Source organism: Anser brachyrhynchus (assembly GCF_964034855.1).
Source record: "Anser brachyrhynchus genome assembly, chromosome: Z".
Taxonomy (NCBI): domain Eukaryota; kingdom Metazoa; phylum Chordata; class Aves; order Anseriformes; family Anatidae; genus Anser; species Anser brachyrhynchus.
In genome coordinates, this window is record NC_137697.1 from 26,601,834 (window position 1) to 26,617,487 (window position 15,654).

Below are 15,654 nucleotides of genomic sequence, written 5' to 3' on the forward strand. Positions count from 1 at the left end.
AAACAGAGCAAGACTCTCATCTGTTTCCTTGACGAGATTTCCATTCCGTGATCCCTGTAGCCTGCCTCTATAAACTTTGCACATTCATCTAAATTTTTTCAAAATGTTTGAAAACAATTTGAAACACCACAGTGTAACAGACTGATGTTTTCACCCACTGGCAACAGCAGAGCATGCACTACAGAGAGGAAATTAATTAAACATCTGTCATGACTGCTTGACACTGTTTCCATAAGGGAACTCTGACCAATGATTTTGGATTGACTCCTGAACCTGCCAATTCCATAAGACTGAAAAATTCATAGCTCTCTCCAAATGTGTGGATATTTTACTTCTTTGGGTTAGATCAATGAATGGACAGTAGTCTATTTTCTCATGTAATGATGCCTTTCTAAAGCACATACAGGAATTTCTTAGGCATGTAAAGTGTTATAATTTCTATAATTTCATTGAAATTCATGAAGCTAGAGGACCTTATGCCTATGAAAGATTTTGTCTATGCTTGCGCAAAATTTGCTGCTGAAGACAATATATTTGCTAACGTAGGAATGAATTTTCCACTGTCCAGCTACTAGTTAAGAAGATTAATGACTACTTGGTGGTTCCAATTAAACTGCTTTATCACCAAGAGGAACCAAATGAGTTCTGATATCAAAAGCACTGCTTAAGAAAGAAGACCAGGGCTGCATAACACTGACATTTTATTAGAATTCATTTGTAACAAATGGAACTTGTGTCAGCAAAGAACTGATTTTCATACAGATTATCTTTCGCCACCAATGTAACGAAGTAAGAAAATAAAAAGCACGCCTTTCATTCTGTAAAACATTTACGCGTACTACTAATTAGAGGTAATTGTATCTTTTTAACAAGCCGTTTTACAAGGTAATTTTTTTTTTTTAAATTTTCAGTCTATGCATCCAAAACAAGAGCAAATAACACAATTTTTTATTATCTTTGTAAAGACACTCCAAGCTTGAATGGCAAAGCCACGTAACAGATAGTTATGATGAGACCTGCAGCCTTTGATATTTGTGGAGTATCAGGGCACAAAAGAAAAAAAAAAAAAAAAGGAACAAAAAGAAAAAAATGAAAAAAAAAAAGAAAAAAGGAAAAAGAAAAAGAAAAAGAAAAAAGAGAAAAAGAAAAATAAAAAAAGGAAGAAAAAGAAAAAGAAAAGGAAAAAGAAAAAGAAAAAATAAAAGGAAGGAAAAAACAGATGCAGTTTTTTGTCATTGCAAACTTTTTTTCCTTTAACGTTCTCTGTCATTTAAATACAATACAAGTGGATTTCACAAGCAGTTTCTTACAGATAGGTTCAAGTAATAACATTGTTGGATGTAGAATCAATAGGGCTGTGCATAGTACAAAGGTATAGAAAGTGCAAATCTCCCTAGAGGGCCCCTCCCTTTCCCCAGCTATCCTCTCCAATTTCTAACAACTTAAATCACTTAGTGAGAGAGAGAGAAATAGAGAGAGAGAGAGAGAGAGAGAGAGAGAGAGAGTGCTAAATTAAACTTCTGTATAAATCATTTTTATATATTTTGCCTTTTTTGCCCACTGCAGTTAATCAAAAAATTAGATATAACTACACATACAATCATAAATAGCACCGTACTGGTTATGTTGATGAAACCAATTCTAAGCCTCAAAATGTATGATGTATGTAGACAAAGATGCTTACCGTTAAAATTAACTGCAGAGAGACAATATATAAGATTACAGAAAGTGGAATGCACATCAATGATGCTAAGAGTTATCTTAAGCAACATAAAAACTAAAAGGAATATTGTTGTACAACAGTTCCCCTTAAAAATCGGATTTTAATTAATTATTATTATTATTATTTTAATCTCCCCTTTATTTTGGAGCTTGCAAGATAGTCTGCTAGGGAGAAAGCTCTGATCTTTTTACAGATCCAATATGCAAAAATCTTCCCTAGGCTATGTTTCCAAAATTATGCTCTTTTTGATTTTTATGTTTTTTGATCTAAGCTGAAGAACATGACCACACCATGTAACCTGGCACTTCATTAATCAGCTAAAAGTACAAATCAAGAAAGAAGAAAAAGAAACATAGTGCACATTCTTCTCTGGTTCAGATGTAAGTTATAGAATCTCATTCTGAGGTAGCCTTCCATATACTTTTGATTCATTTGTATATTATATATATATATATATTTGTGTGTGTGTTTTTTTTTTTGTTGTTGTTTGTTTCTTTACAAAAGTGCTCAAATACAATGTTTGCTAGAGTTTGGTCTTTTGTATTTTTCTTTCTGCTAACAGTGGGAAATGTGGAAGAAGAAGAAAAGTTGAGGTCACGTGCCATACCAATGCTTCTATCTGAAGACACAAAGAAATAATTCCTTTGATACTCATATACAGATGATAGCACAAGACTTGATGTCAATGCAAATGGCATCCCATTAAGACTGGCAAAAGTTACTTTGTGCTGTTTTAATAATACTCTTTGTCACCTGGAAGAAAATGTAGCATCATTCTCAAAAATACATCCTGCCAGCTCAATCTTGCTAGCCTTACTGAAAGCAATGGTTTGACTTTAGCAATCTGTTAACACATTTTTAAAATTGAAAGAAAACATGGATGCAGAAGCACTACTGATGTCGACAACTGCTAGTGTACTGATACATCTCTACAATGATAACACTATAACCAGTGACACAATGGGTTTGAAAAGCCAACCAGAAATAGATATCTAAGTTGTGGGCTGGTCCGTTATTGGAAATACGAAAAGATAAAGGGCCTTGACTACCTACATGTTTTGCGTTATCATTTATTATCATCCATACTTGATTAGAAACTGGGAATGCATATTATTCAAAATTGTCTGATACATGTATTAAAATGTTTGAAAAGAATAACAGAGATATGAACAAACTGAACTAAATACAAATGAAGGCTAACTTAAAGAAATGCTATTCAAAATAGGCATCAAATATAAGGCACTATAAATGTAAAATTAAAATAAAAAACAGCATTCCCAAACAATGCTGTATGCCACAGAACTGTTGATTTCACAGAGCAACATGTGTTTGGCTTTGCCCTGTTACATACGATAAACGTAAATTATATAGCACACACTATAGACAGTATACTATTGAATACAATTTTAAAACATCTTAATACCTAGTATATTACAACATTCTCCCCTCCTAAAGTTATATGCACTGACCTTTCCCACATGCACACCTCCTACATTTAATAATATGATTTCTTATTGCACTATAGTGTTACAAATATTGAACTTCACTGGAAGCCTAAATCACATACTCTGTGTGTGTGCATATGTGTGCATGTGTGTGCGTATGTGTGTGCATGTGTGATGTCTTCATGTTCAAGTGGCAATCTGGAGAGAAATATTATTTGGGATAGAGATGATGATCAAATATCAATGATGTGCATTCCTCATTTCCCTTTGAAACAGAAGTTTATGGACCTTGGAAATGCAGAGATGATTAAATACTAGCATATTATAATTGTAGTAGGCTGAGAAACTTTTCTACCACCTTGATAAATCCAGGCTGTGGAAGAACTGGTATGTTTATGTGTGTGTGTGTGTGTTCGTGTACCTACATGCCTGTAACTCTGTAACTATACAGAGAGCTAGATATGGATTGACAGTAATACATACATATACTTATATATATAGAAAGAGAGAGGGTGTGGGTGTGCATGTACACGTACATGTGTGTGCGTGCATGTGTGTGTGGTAGCAGCATCTTTATACTTTGCGCCTCCCTGTTGATTCCGAAAGAAACCAAAAATCCCATTTTGATTTAACTGATTACAATGAATATTTTCTTAAAGAAAAATAAAACAAACATAACTTTCAAAGTAATATCTAACAAGACTGTGGTACTGTAGATAAATATAGGACTGCACAAAAATGTGCAAATTTTCAAATTATTTAACATTTCTACAGCACGATTATTACAGATAACAGTTCTACAGCTTAAAAAAATCTACAGTTTTTAAACAAAAAAAAAAAGAACAGTTATGTAACCTTTTCTTTAATTCACTTCATTGAATGATAAACTTGTTAAAAAAAGGAAAAAGTTTACACAGTTAAAAATGAAGCACAGGTCAGCAGTATCTTTACAATACTAAAAAACTAAATCAAGGACTTTCTTTCTAAACATTCCCACATTTTCCCTAAAGTGTTATCATGAGCAATATGATGGGAAGGGGTGCTGTTGAAGTAAGGAGTCCACTTTGTTTTAGAAGCCAAGACCTGACCCTTCAACAAACATCTTGCACTGAATTGCAGTTCTCTCAAAATTCCTCTTTGCAATAAGCATGCAATCCTGAACAAGATGATCATTCTTTCCAACGAATTCCTCTTTCCTGAAGTCTTCCCTTTGACTTCAACCAATGTCAAACCCTTGAGGTATCTGTAAATGAGATCCTTCAGACGCCTCAGTGGTTGGGATTCTTTTAGCATGGTTAGGTTATTAAACTGTGAATTCTTGGTCCACATGGAATAGTTGTTTTTGTTTTCTTTTTTCTTTAATATATCCCCAATACTTTTGTTTGTTTATTTTTATTTATATATCCCCAATAATCGCTCCATAGCTAAGAGTTTAGAAGTACTTCTAAAGCACATTGTATGGCTCAGAAGCGGCTCTCTGGATCTTAAAGGGCCTGCAATAAAAATCCACGGTGGGTTTTTATGTTGCATAGTGATCAAAGCTGCCCAGATATTCCAGTGCGGCTCGATAGCAGAATTGGTATTGATCCTGGAGAAAGAAAGATAGAAAACAAAAGCATCAAAAAGCCAGCTTGTTGCTTGGTTTCTATTTTCTTTCAACTACGAGTGAATACTTTGTGGCTACAGACAAATACACCACAGAGGCATCTGCAGTTCAGCAATATTGTCTTGCTGACATCAACGGAAAAACAAGTTACAACAGATGAAGATAGACACTCATTTAAAGAAATAACATTTTCCACAGAATTCACCTTCTATTTAAACAGAGATTGTATACTCATTTACTGAGAATTTGTAATACTGGATTAATGTAATATCAGCATAAAGCTTTCTTCTTATGGGAGCATACTAAGATGTCTCTCCATCTATATTTGAAAATAAGTAGCAAAATATCCAATTAACTCCATAGCAAATGCAGCACGCTAAATGATAAAATCCTCCACAGCCTTAATATGAAATGCTACATGAAAAACCAACAAGTTAAAAACCAGGTTAGGAAGCAAAGAGAATCCCAGCCTTTCAGCGATATAAGCTTTGATGAGGATGTAAAGATACCTTTGCCTGTGGCAAGGACAGGACCTATGAGAGAAATATGTAGCTAAGCACCTTATTAATGTGAAACAGATTACATTTCAACCTATACCTGGAAGCAGAGAAAGTTCAATGTGTTAAGTGATTTGTTTAAACCTCTAGTGAATCCAATATTTCGCATTTCATGTTATTCTCACCCACACACAGCAGTCTTTTTAAATATTTATGTAATATTGAACACTTATACTAAAATGTCATATTTGTGTAGTTATTTGCAACTGCTACTCAGGGTTTAAATTATATATATATATATATATATATATAAAAGCCATCCAAAATAACAATAATAAAAATAATCTGCTTATTTATCTGATAGTCCTATGTGCTAGGCTCACAGGAGTTATACTTGTTAACATCACAATTAAAATTCTTCTGGTGACTAGGAAACTCATTAGATATTTGCTTCAATTCAGTACTATGATCACTAACAGTTCCTTGCTGCTGTGTGCTTGAATAATTGGAAAATGCATTAGACCTTCTTTTAAATTTTTAAGTAAATGTGTGGTCTACATGGAGTTTAAGTGCTTTATTGAATAAGGATTGCATTTTTTTTTGGCACTGATTCTATGTACTTGGAAACATAAACCCCATTTTTAAAAAGGGGAAAAAAAAAAAGGAAGACATGGGGAAATACAGGCCAGTCACTTTCACCTCTGTGCCCAACAAGATCATGGAGCAGATCCTCCTGGAAACTAATGCACATGGAAAATAAGGAGGTGATTGGTGACAGCCAACACGGCTTCACTAAGGGCAGATCATGCCTGACAAGTCTGGTGGCCTTCTACAACATGGTTACAGCATCCATGGGAAAGGGAAGAGCAACTGACATCATCTACCTGGACTTGTGAAAAGCTTTTGATGCTGTTCCGCATGTCCTTGTCTCTAAATTGGAGAGACATGGATTTGATGGATGGACTACTCAGTACACAAGAAATTGTCTGGATGGTCGCACTCAAGGAGTTGTGGTCAATGGCTCAATGTCCAAGTAGAGATGAGTAATGAGTGGTGTTCCTCAGGGGTCAGTACTGGGACTGGTGATATTTAATCTTTGTTGTTGACACGGACAGTGGGATTGAGTGCACCCTCAGCAAGGATGTTGATGACATCAAGCTGTGTGGTGCAGTCGACATGCTGGAAGGAAGGGATGCCATCCAGGGTGACCTGGACAGACTTGAGAGGTGGGCCCATGCAAACCTCATAAAGTTCAACAAGGCCAAGTGCAAGGTCCTGCACCTGGGTTGGCGCAATCACAAGCACAAATACAGGCTTGGTGGAGAATGGATTGAGAGCATCCTGAGATGAAGAACTTGGGACTGTTGGTTGATTAGAAGCTCAACATGAGCTGGCTATGTCTGTGTTTGCAGCCCAGAAAGTCAACTGTATCCTGGGCAGCATCAAAAGAAGTGTGATCAGCAGGTTGAAGGAGATGATTGTCCCCTTCTAGTCTGCTTTTGTGAGACCCCACCTAGAATTCTGCATTCAGCTGTGGGGTCCCCAGCACAAGAAGGACTTGGACTTATTACAGTGAGTCCAGAGGAAGGCCACGAGGAGCAATTGCTGGAGCAATTCTCCTACGAAGACAGACTGCGGCAGCTGGGGTTGCTCAGCCTGGAAAAAAGAAGGTTCTGGGGAGACCTTATAACAACCTTCCAGTACTTAAAGGGGGTCTACAGGAAGCTGGGGAAGGACCTTTACCAGGGGCCCTAGTGATAGGTCCTAGTTATAGGACAAAGAGTAATGGCTTTAAACTAAAAAAGAGTAGATTTAGGTAAAATATATGGAAGATATTCTTTACTCATACAGTGGTGAGGCACCAGAACACGTTGCCCAGGCAAGCTGTGGATGCCCCAACTCTGGAAGTGTTCAAGGCCAGGTTGGATGGTGCTTTGAGAACCTGGTTTAGTGGAAGGTGTCCCTGCCAATGTCAGAGGGGTTGGAATGAGATGATCCAGCCAAATATAATGGGGCATTGCTTTACTGTGATGGTGACAGAGCACTGGAAGATGTGGCATTAGCACAGATGCCATCCTGTACAATGTCCTCTAGGTGATCCTGCTTGGAAGGGGGGTTGGACTAGATGATCTTCAGAGGTCCCTTCTAACTTCAGCCATTCTTTGATTCTATAATCTTTGAGATCCTTTCTAATCCAAACCATTCTATGATTGTATGATTTTTTTTTTCTCCCACAGAATCCTGAAAAAAAAAAACAAATTTACAACACCTAATTTGAGCAGGGGAGGTTCAAGGGTAGCATACAGAAATAAGTCAAAGTAGGAGGAAAGAGAATATATTGCACATCCCAGCTCTGTGTTTGTCATATAGGCTCCAAGAAACAATTTTTTTTTTGTATACTGTAGTCATTTCTTGGAACCAAAATGACAGAAGGCTGTTATTTTTCATTTGTCTTATCCAGAATAATAATGGTAAAGGAAAAGAAATTGAATTAACACTTCAGTTTGGTAACAATTATTTACTTGGTTGAACAGATTAAGATAAATATCTGAATTTTCACTTATTTATTCATTTTCTGAAGTTGTCTTCTTAAAAATAAGAATACCCAGCTTTCATTGAACAAATGTCCCTAAGTACCACATCCACCCTTTCTTTAAACACAGGGACGGTGACTCCACCACCTCCTGGGGCAACCCGTTCCAATGCCTGACTGTTCTTTCTGAGAAGAAATGTCTCCTAATTTCCAACCTAAACTTACCCTGGTGCAATTTGAGGCCATTCCCTCTTGTCGTATTGCTAGCTATCTGTGAGAAGAGGTTGACTGCCAGCTCCTCACTACTTCCTTTCAGGTAGTGGAGAGCATTACGGTCTCCCCTGCGCCTCCTCTTCTCCGGACTAAAGAACCCCAGTTCCCTCAGCCTCTTCTCATAGGACTTGTGTTACAGGCCCTTCACCAGCTCTCTAGCCTTTCTCTGGACATGCCCCGTGTCCTCGATGTCTTTCTTGTAGCGAGGGGCCCAAAACTGAACACAGCACTTGAGGTATGGCCTCACCAGAGCGGAGTACAGGGGACGATCACTTCCCTGGTCCTGCTGGATACACTATTCCTGATACAAGCCAGGATGCTGTTGGCCATCTTGGCCACCTGGGCACAGCACTGGCTCATGATCAGGTGAGCATCAGTCAGCACACCCAGATCCTTTTCCTCTGCACAGTTTTCCAGCCACTCTGCCGCAAGCCTGTAGTGTTGCATGGGGTTGTTGTGGCCAAAGTGCAAGACCCAGCACTTAGGCATGTTGAACCTCATCCCACGGACCTCTGCCCATCAACCCATCCTGTCCAAGCCCCTCTGCAGGGCCTTCCTACCCTCCAGCAGACTGACACTTCCCCTCAACTTGGTGTTGTCTGCTAACTTACTGGAGGTGCACTCAATTCCCTCATCCAAATCATCAATGAAGATATTAAAGAGAATGGGCCCCAACACCGACCCCTGGGGAACACCACTGGTGACCAGTCGCCAGCTGGATTTCACTCCATTCAGCACCACTCTCTGGGCCTGGCCATCCAGCCAGTTTTTAACCCAGCAAAGAGTGTACCTGTCCAAGCCATGGGCTGCCAGTTTCTCCAGGAGAATACTGTGGGAGACCCTGTCAAAGGCTTTGATGAATTCTAGATATACTACATCAACAGGCCATCCCTCATCCACCAGGCAGGCCACCTGATCATAGAAAGGAGATGAGGTTGATCAGGCAGGACTTGCCTTTCATGAACCCATGCTGACTGGGCCTGATCCCCTAGTTGTCTTGCACATGCTGTGCACTCAAAATGATCTGTTCTGTGACCTTCCCTGGCATCAAGGTGTTACATTAGCAAGTCTCCAGTCATCTGGGATCTCTCTTGTCAACCATGACCACTGATAGATGATGGAAAGCAACTAGGCATTCACATCTGCCATATGTCTCAGCACCCTTGGGTGGATTCCATCTGGCCCCATGGACTTGTAACAGTCCAGTTGGAGTAGTCAGTCTCTTACTGTTTCCACCAGAATCATGGGGGTTTTATTCTGTTCCCCGTCTCAGACTTCCAGGTCAGGAGGACAAGTACCCTGAGGATAAGTGGCCTGACAAGTAAAGAGAGATGTAAAGAAGGCATTGAGAATCTCAGCCTTTTCCTTATCCTTAGTAGTCATATTCCCCACCACATACAGTAAAGGATGGATATTCTCCTTGGCCCTCCTCTTACTTACGTATTCGTAAAAACTTTTTTTGTTGTCTTTTACTGCAATGCCCAGGTTGAGCTCATGCTGAGCTTTAGACTTTTTTATTTATTTATTTTTTTTTTCATATGCTAGCAACTTTTTTGTACTATCCCCAAGCTGACTGACTCTTCTTCCACTGGACATAAACTCATTTTTTCCCAGAGACTCAGTAGAAGTTCCCTGTTCAGCCACGCTGGTCTTCTTCCCCGACGGCTCGTCTTATGACACATAGGAACAGCCTGCTCCTGCACCTTTGAGACTTTGTTCTGGAGAAGCATCCAGCCTACCTCTTTGCCCTTCAGGACTGACTTCCAAGGGATCCTCCCTACCAGTGTCCTGAACAGTTCTAAGTCTGCCCTCCAGAAGTCCAATGTAGCAGTTTTACTGACCTGGTAGGCTCACTAACCAGCTGTGTCAGGAATCTTCCACACACTCCAGGAACCTCCTAGACTGCTTCCTCTGGGCTACATTATGTTTCTAGCATATTTTCAGGAAGTTGAAGTCCCCCATGAGAACAAGGGCTGGTGACTGTGTGACTTCTGCCAGCTGCTTGTAGAATACCTCACCTATCTCTTTATCCTGGTTTGGCTGTCTATAACAGACCCCCACCAGGATGTCCACCTTGTTGGCTTTCCCCCTGACTACAGTCGAACCAATGAACTACAGCTTAGTTCAAGTCTCCTGTTTGGAAATTTAAGTAGAAATTAAGCACATGCTGAAAATATTTAAGTTATTCTTTATGGCATGACACGGTATGCATCCAGGCATAAGAAATAAGTTGATGTTGCTTGTTCCTCTTTCTATTTGTCTATAGCACTATTGCTAGCATGGAAAATATTTATACTATAGTTTTCCTGGTGCTGAATTTACCATTATGATTTTCAGGCAAAACAGTCACTTGGTTGATGACCCAGAGCCAAGACAATTATGAAAATAATACAGGCTCATTACGAAGCAATGAACAATACTTTGCTCTTGGAACATAAAAATGTCAGTAAATCAACCTTCAGAAACAAGTGGACTCCTTTATCACCACAAATTTCTGCCACAAAGGAAAGGATCAAAAGAAAATAGGTAGTGCTTCTGGGAAAATAGTTTTCTTCGACTATCAGAAGTTAGGCTCCACTACTGAAATGAACTTTTTTCTTCTCCAGCCAGCAGAAAGTTATGTTACTGCCATAAAAGGAAACAGGAAATACTACATGCAATACCTTTATAGCTGATTTCACACTGTATTCATATAATCACTATACAATTTAAGGTATAAATACAACCAAATTTTATACAATCTCTATCTGTGCATTTTTTGGTATGAAAATACCCCTCCTTTTCCATTACCATTGCACATTAAAACTGTTTTCCTCACCTCTGTCTGTACCATGGCTGGCCGCTGTGTCCTTAACATTTTGACAGTCTGGAAGATATCTACAACACCTTCATATCTCATTCTTTCTAAAACAATGCTCAGGGTTATGAACACTCCAGTCCTTCCAACACCCGCACTGTTAAAATAATAGAAGAAAAAAGAAGGGGAAAAAAATGAATTTTAATTGACAGTTAACGCTGAAAGAATTGGCTGACATATTATCTGTGGATACAACACACCATATGTGTACAGATTTCTATACAGGGAAAGGCTCACTAAGCAAAATTCCACAGCAAACTACCACATTGCATTTAGAAGAATCATTGCTCTCAAGCAAACTTCACATGCTACTAAGTACTTCCTGACTTTCCAGTCTTCATTGCAAAGTGACTTGGTTTGTTGATCCAGATATACAGTAATCAGTGTATGGTGAAGAAAAATAAGAACATTTGTTGTCAGTGATCTACACTGGAAATGACAAAAGAAAAAGATAACAATGTATTTTTATTTATTTTTTATTTTTTTATTTTTTTAATGTGACTTGTTCATGTATAGCCTCTATTTTGCACACCTTCAGTGTTACCTTAGTTCAGGTAGACACAGTCAGTGGACTTTCAATTTACATTGAAATTGTTCATATACACTCTACAACTTAAACAACAGACACAAGCAAAACCTAAGACAGTCATTATTCAGGTCTGGCAGTCTGGATCTTTAGCTTACAAATACTGATATACATAAACTATGTCTGTCTATATTAGCCTGGAATCACTTCTGTGAATATGCAGCTTGTTTGCTTTCTGTTCTGTCTTGGGGTTTTGTTATTATCTAACACACCCAAGAAGCTATAGAAATTATTCTAATCAATAAAGCCAATAGTTGCCAGATATTAAGTTTAAACAATTACCTATTCCTGAGGTTGACTCTTGGAGAATGACACATAACAACATAGAAAACCTAAGTCTGAACTCACATAGGTGGGAATTAAGCAACTCATCATCTTATAGGTAATGTTAATCACTTCACGAGGTTTTCTACAGTCAGGTAGACTTAGCTGCAGAACTCTAACTCAAGTCTATGTGGACTACCACAGAGATCCAGTGAATGCACAAGACTAATGTGGAAACAAAACGTCCAAACTGTATGATGGTTTTTTATTGTTTAGTCTAGATCAGTGCACTTCTAGGGCTAAGAAATACATTTGATTGGATTTAGAAACTTTGCAGAACCCGTGTGCCTTTGGAGAACTGAAGCCAAAGGACACGTTATACCTAATTACCTAATTTGATAAAATACCATGCTCTTAACACTGGTTTACCTAGATGTGATGGTAAAGTTCCTGGAGGTCTAGACTGGACTGTAAGGTCTCCTTTCCCTGATGAGTTAAATTAGAGAGCTTGGTTTGTTTAAGAACCATTGTGAAAAAATCCTGGAAAAAGATCATTGGAACCTGCTTGGACTTTAAGAGCTGAAGACAGTGTGACCTAAACCAAGCAGCACAGAAAGTAATCAGCAGAATTAAGGTAGATTACCACTTTCCTTCTCCTTGCTCCTTTGTATTCAACCATCTATCTAAAGAACTCAAAAAAAAAATAAATGTAGGGCTTTCTAAATATGTGAGGACTTCTACACTAGATACTTATCAAATCTTTATTACTTCAAAAATTATTCCTAGCTCTTTAATTCATGAAGAGAAAAGAATTAGTTTGTTCTCTTGTGTTCTTAAGAAACCAAAAAGAATCTGTAGATCTCCTTAGAAACATAGATTCTTAATGAGGAATACTGACTAACGTGGAAAGATCTCTACTCAATACTTGCAGAACCAAAGCATTTTTGTAAAATCTGTAGGAAACTGACCCAATTTCAGCTGAGTGACAAACAATTTTAACATTATTTCAATTCCTACTACAAGATGCTCAGTATTTCTAGAGTGATGGAAGTACGCATCAGTACTAGCAGCATTTTTAATGATCAGCTGATTTCCTTCAGTGTGAGTCAAACAACAAATTGAGTTCTATCACAACAAAGTAATGAAGCTAAGGTCTTAAAGAATCATGAGTTCAGTAAATGGCGAAGGAACTACTGCATGATGATGCCAGCTTAGCATTACAATTCACCAAAGGTTAAACACTTAGACACCAAACTTAGATTACTTTAATAAGCCAGGAGGAAATACTGATGTTTTTGTATACAAGTTTGTTGTTAAAAATACATCTTCAACGCCTGCTGAAAAAGGGTGATCTTCCTTAGCTAAAAGCTTGAATAACTGTAAATGCTTAAGATTGCTTCAGACGAAAATTTTGCTTCAAGGTGAACAGTCTTTTGCTATTTTAACTAATTTTTAATAAACTGACTTATGACTTTAGAAATTTTACATAGTAACACACTGTTGCCAGAACAGGGTTTTCTGTGTAATACAGAAAGCAAACTTGCAAATAATGCATAAAGTGGGATGGAAACTACATGGAAGTGACACTAGGGGCATTTATTTGAAGAATTTCTAGAGCAGAAATTCTTAAAAATTACTCACGGTACAAACTGGAGTCATCTTTAAAATAATTCCATATGGACTAGGAAACTGGAGGATCTTATATATCATGAAATAAGCAAATAAACTTACTAATTTGCCAAGGATATTTATTATTTATGTAAGTTGACTAGCATTTATAAGGATGATTAGCATTACTGATATCTAAACTGTCATGATGATGATGATAATAAATTTAAAGACAAAACCATGATGAATTATATTGGATTTGACTTTGTTTCTATCTAAGCCAAGGGTAGAAATCTCCATAATTTCAGCATGAAAGATCACACTTATTTGGAAGTGCTGCATAACCTACTGCATGTAGTTTATCAGTTCAGTTATGAGTTGACAAATTTGTGTGGTACAAAGAACAGAGAACATCGTCAATTCGCTTTCTTATGTATGTCGGCATACAGGCATAAATATTGATTAATACTTCTCTGCTCCCAAAAGTCATTTCTGTCAGGAGGAATAAGTTTCATTCCTATCAGGGCTGTCCATCTTCCTTTGCCATTTGAATCCCAGACTCTGCTCTGAAATGTTGTTTTTCTCCTTTGTAGGCCAAAAAACGTATTAGGCACACAGAAAAAGTAGGATTGAAGTTGTTGAGTATATTTAATATATTAGTCTAACAGATTAGGGAGCATAAGGATGCATAGGGGAACATAGGGGAGCATATGTACTCTGTTAAAGCACATAAGTAACTTTTGGTTGCTGCTGGCTTTGGAAGAACAAGAATTTCTCTCACCCTTTACATTCATATGCTCATATGCTCATTCATATGCTCAACTTGGTCATTTTGTCTTCATGCTACTATTGATGCATTACTTGGCTTGCAGAAAGGATTTGGAACCTATATCAGCATTTTCCGTCTCTGTTATATAAATAATATTTCATCTACCAAAAATATAACTTAATGTTGCAAAATGAGTATCTAAAATCTAATGGAATTTATAGAAAACAATTTATTAAATAACAGATAAAAGGTAAAGATAATATTTTTGGCCATCTGCTACATACTTTAGAATACTTTGGAAAAAAAATACGCAAGAGTATTAAAAAAGACCACTCTGGATTATTCCTACATACCCTCCAAGCTGTTTTCATCTGTGTATTAGCTGTAAAGGTATTAAGGGAACTCATCACATGAAAAAATGGGCATTATATTCTGAAATTCAAATTCCCCAGTCTAAACCTCAATGTTTTTCTAACTGTTCCACTCACTTTCCTGAGGTAGCTACCATTTTTGTCTGGCTCTTCTTGGTTGCTATTAGACAGCAACATATAAGCAACCATCTTGTTTACAACTAATAATTCCTACCAATGTAACAGCCTCACTTTTAATTACAAGCAGAAAAAAGGATTAAACATAGCAGCATGTGATAAGGCCCTTTCTACTGCTTTTTGGGTGTAGCATTGATGATATTGTTTTTATCTTGAATAAGAGACAATTTTAAAGGAAGCAAAATATCTCTCTTCTACGTATTTCAGAAGATCCTCGTCTGTATGAATGGGATTATACCACAAAACAGTTCACAGTTTGTAAAGCAATCCTATGTTTTCCTATTTTGGTATTCTCTTTGATTGCCTTTCTGATAGTTCAGCTATGGAATTCCACTTATATATACACTATATATTTAAAAAAAAATAAAAAAAATCTGCATAATTGTTTTGAGGCTTTGTTTACTTACCTGCAGTGAACAGAGATTGGTCCATCCTGACCAAACTGCTCCTTTGTTTTATGCACTTGGCCTATGAAGTCAATAAATCCTTCTCCAGACTTTGGCACTCCTTGTTCTGGCCAGTCTGTGAACTGGAACTGCCTCACTGTTCGGGACTGGCCATCCTTAAACAAAAGACACAAACAATATATTCCCAAAGAGTGTCCCAGTGACTACAAGCCAGCCAGCCAACAACCAGAAAGACCGTCATGGAGAAAAGGACATAAGGACATGAGGGCATGGGGGGAGATAGGGCAAGGGGGGCAGAGGAGGGAAGTAGCCATGATCACATTTACGAAGACTCCTTCAGTCACAGTACTTACTGGTGCTTTTGGACACAATGGCACAAAAGTGCATTTTCATTAACTACAACATTGTACAGATTTCTTTCTGCACTGGATATGACAGTTGTCTGATATTTTGCTTGTGCAAATGTTTGAAGCTGAAGATGTAACAATCTCACCAGCTTATATGATTGATTTGAATCCTTTTGACCGCAAATTTCTTC

General features: G+C 37.8%; 1 protein-coding gene across 7 annotated transcripts in view; it reads right to left on the reverse strand.

The window, feature by feature from the left end:
* Positions 1–684: 684 nt before the first annotated feature.
* PTPRD (protein tyrosine phosphatase receptor type D) overlaps positions 685–15,654 on the reverse strand; it is a 410,278-nt gene continuing 395,308 nt past the window's right edge. For 5 of the 7 annotated variants that reach the window (XM_080574817.1, XM_080574819.1, XM_080574818.1 and 2 more), the window contains 3 exons: positions 15,117–15,271; positions 10,896–11,031; positions 685–4,756 (listed from right to left, as the gene is read on the reverse strand). In XM_080574817.1, coding sequence (XP_080430943.1) covers positions 4,688–4,756; positions 10,896–11,031; positions 15,117–15,271 — 360 coding nt within the window. In that variant the 3' untranslated portion in view covers positions 685–4,687. Of the gene's footprint in view, positions 4,757–6,155; positions 7,513–10,895; positions 11,032–15,116; positions 15,272–15,654 lie in introns of all 7 variants that reach the window. The other 2 variants (XR_013943869.1, XR_013943870.1) reach the window with 1 other exon arrangement.